At 49.5% G+C, this 3,061-nt stretch overlaps 1 protein-coding gene across 1 annotated transcript; it reads right to left on the bottom strand.

Annotated features, from left to right (window-relative positions):
- Positions 1 to 208: 208 nt before the first annotated feature.
- On the bottom strand, positions 209 to 2,403 carry LOC131588318 (uncharacterized). The gene is made up of 6 exons (XM_058857104.1): positions 2,326 to 2,403; positions 1,983 to 2,112; positions 1,484 to 1,662; positions 1,333 to 1,393; positions 719 to 856; positions 209 to 352 (listed from the first exon to the last, which is right to left on the bottom strand). Exons 1-6 carry the CDS (start codon positions 2,377 to 2,379, stop codon positions 309 to 311), a joined length of 606 nt encoding a protein of 201 aa, XP_058713087.1. The 5' UTR covers positions 2,380 to 2,403; the 3' UTR covers positions 209 to 308.
- Between the last annotated feature and the right edge of the window lie 658 nt (positions 2,404 to 3,061).

Genomic DNA, 3,061 nt, shown 5'->3' with positions numbered 1-3,061 from the left:
TGTGAAAATATTTCAAGGTTAAGCAGAAAGAACATGGATTCCTCATCACATATTTGACCAAATACATCCTGAATTAAATCTGTGTCTGTTCTGATACTTCAGGTAAAGCTGCTCTGTCCCAGACACCCCCTCCCTTCCCAATCCAACTTTATCCATTGCCCAGGGTAAGTTCAGCTCCTCCAGGAAATGAGCTGGTGGCTGTTTCACTGTGCAGAACACGAAATACTCCTGCTTCTGTCCCTTCAGTGCTCTGAGAATGCAGCTCCTCTTTATTCCAGCTGCAGGGCTTCATCCCAGGAATCCAGCAGTCAGAAGAGGGCTGAGCTCCCCAGGCTGGTTTGATGTTTGCTGTCTGATAGAGAAATTGAGAATAAAAGCAGAGTGGAAATTCAGTGGACACCAAGAGCCACCACTACAGCCAAATGCAACGGGATGAACCCAGGACAGGAGCTGCAGCACTGCCCAGGAGCTGCAGGATCCAGGCAGGTTCAGGCCTTTGCAAACTCGCTGCATCTGAATTTCAAAATCATGCAAATGATCCTCCCATAATTACACCGAGCCCACACCGTTATTAATTTCAAACTCTGAGAGGCACAGCCTAACAAATTCAGCAGCTGCTGGAGGAAAATGTTCAGTTCAGGAGAAATCCTGCTTATTTGAACTCCTGGTTTATTTACTGCTCTAAACCAGCACACATGAAGAAAAACAGCTGAATTACCTGAATTACCAAGGGTTGAGGGTTGCTGCAGGTTGACCAAAGCTTCCTTGATCTCACTCAGGGTCTTGGCAAGGGGGGAAGCTGCCACCAGACCCTCGACCTCCAGCTCAGTCAGGTAAACCAACTGGAGAGCTAAACCTGGAACAAACAGGGACATTTTTAAACCTAAAGGGAGAGGCTCCTCATGGCTGAAAGAAGGAAATCTTGTCCTGGGCAATGCTGTGAAGATCACAGAATGATGGTGTAGAATATTCTTGGCCTCCCCAAATTAGCATTTAATTATTATAATGACATCCAGACTCTTCACTACAGCTGGTCACTTAATATAAAGGTGTGAAGGGTCTGTAGGGATGGAAATTCCTTGACTTCTCTCCTACAGAGGAGGATGTAAAGGGATGGAAACTCCTTGACTTCTCTCTACAAGGGGATAGAGGAGGCAGAAGTGACTGCCCTGCACCTCAGCAAAAAAAAATTATGTGAAAGCAAAAAATAAAATAAATGGGGAAAATCAATTCTGCCTTTGCTGTGTTAGCAAACACAGACACCCCTTTTACCCTCTCAGCACAGAATCAGCCTCCTCTGACAGCTCCTCACAGCGGTGGCACTGTCCTTACCGTGCTCCTCATGCCCAGGCAGGCTGGAAAAAGGATCTTTCCTGCTGAACAGCTCAGGATCCTGCGGGATAAAAAGAGCTCAGAAGTTAAAGAAATGGAAAATCTCTCAGAAAGGTGAGAGATGGCCCCAAACCTGACACTTGCAGCTCACCTGCCCTTCTGATTTATTTTCAGTGGCCGGGCTGTGCAGGGAGGGCACGGCTCCCACTGCAGCCTGTGCTTGGGTCCTGAGCTCCATCTCTGGGTTTGCAGCTCTGCTCCCATCAGGAACGTTCCCAAGCAGCACTTCCAGAGCTCTCATTAACTCTGTCACCTCTTGCCACGGGGCACCTGATGAACCCAACATGAAATTTCCACGGGATTCCCCAGAACCACTTGGAAAACCTTGATTAAATCCAGAACAGCACCAAGAGCAGGAGCCTTTCTTTGGAAATGCCTCAGGATGATTAATTTCGTACAACATTTCCAAATAACCCCGTGCTCACTCCTCCCTGAGCTGCCAGACCTCTCCTCTGGCTGAGCTCAGGTGCAGACAGCCTGCCAGCTCTTACAGAAAACTTTTCTGGGCTCTCTCATGTGGATGAGCCAGGTCTTTTTTCAGCCTCCTCAGTGCTGCTGCTGTCCCTGGCTCTGCACCCTGCTCCTCTCACCTGGCTGGAAGTTGTTGTTCCAGTGATCTGCACCCACTTCTGCCCAGCTCTGCTCTGCAGCTTTCTGCCCACAAATCCCTTGCCTGGAAAAGGTTTTCAGGTTTTCCCAGTCCAGAGCTTGCACCGTGTCCTGCAGAAAACAGCAGCGTTAGATTTTCCCAACCCCACAATCGGCATTCAGCCCCTCATATAAAACCATACAAAAGTTTATTTTATGCTAAAATTAACTACTGAAAGGAGCAACACCCATCCTTCGATAAACTTTCACTTCAGGGCAACCATTTAAATTAAAAACTGTGATGGTTCCAAGGCTCCCTTCCCTCAAATGCCTCTTCCCACTGACCACCAGGCTCTGGATGCTGCGGCTGATTCCCTTGTGGAACACCAGCACATCCATCCTGTGCTTTGCCAGCTGAGAGGCCAGGTGCAGATTCTGATCCTCCAGCTTGTCAAAGAGGGTGCGGACACTGAAATCCTCCAGGAGCCTGGGCGTGAAGCTGTGCTCTGAAACACGAGGGGAAGGCTCACACTCAAACACCGCACACGAGGGAATGTGAGCTGATCCCCCACGCTGCCTTCCCCTGGGAATTCTCTGTTCTGTGAGGAAGGAGAGAGGATGAGGCAGGAGATGTGAGAGAAGGTCTCGTTCCCTAGCGAGGGGGAGGATGACAGAGCGTTACTATCAGCTCCTAAATTGTCCAGAAATCTGCCGGGATGCTCCCAGAGCTGTTCCCTGAGCTGCCCCCAGCATCACTGCCTGCTGCCATCTGCTGTTCCCTGTGAACATCCCGGAATTCTCATTCCCAGAAAGCAGACGAGGCCCGGCAGTCATGTGCCTTCAGGGAACAGAATAACCAGCAGAGGAAGCCAAGGAAAACACTTGTAAATCTTTATTCTCTTCACCCGACACCTGAACTCGCTGCTGTTTTAAAGGGCTTGTCAAGGAATTCACTCTCTTAGCTCCTCAGGGAAAAATCTCCAACCCATCCCAGTGTCAGGGGGTTAAATTCCCTGGAATAAACCCAGGGTGGAAGCCTGTGTGCCTGTGGAAATGTGCACAGCAAAGTGCCCGTGTGGCC

Source organism: Poecile atricapillus, chromosome 25 (assembly GCF_030490865.1).
Source record: "Poecile atricapillus isolate bPoeAtr1 chromosome 25, bPoeAtr1.hap1, whole genome shotgun sequence".
Taxonomy (NCBI): Eukaryota; Metazoa; Chordata; class Aves; order Passeriformes; family Paridae; genus Poecile; species Poecile atricapillus.
This window is presented reverse-complemented; position numbering and strand designations above follow the sequence as displayed.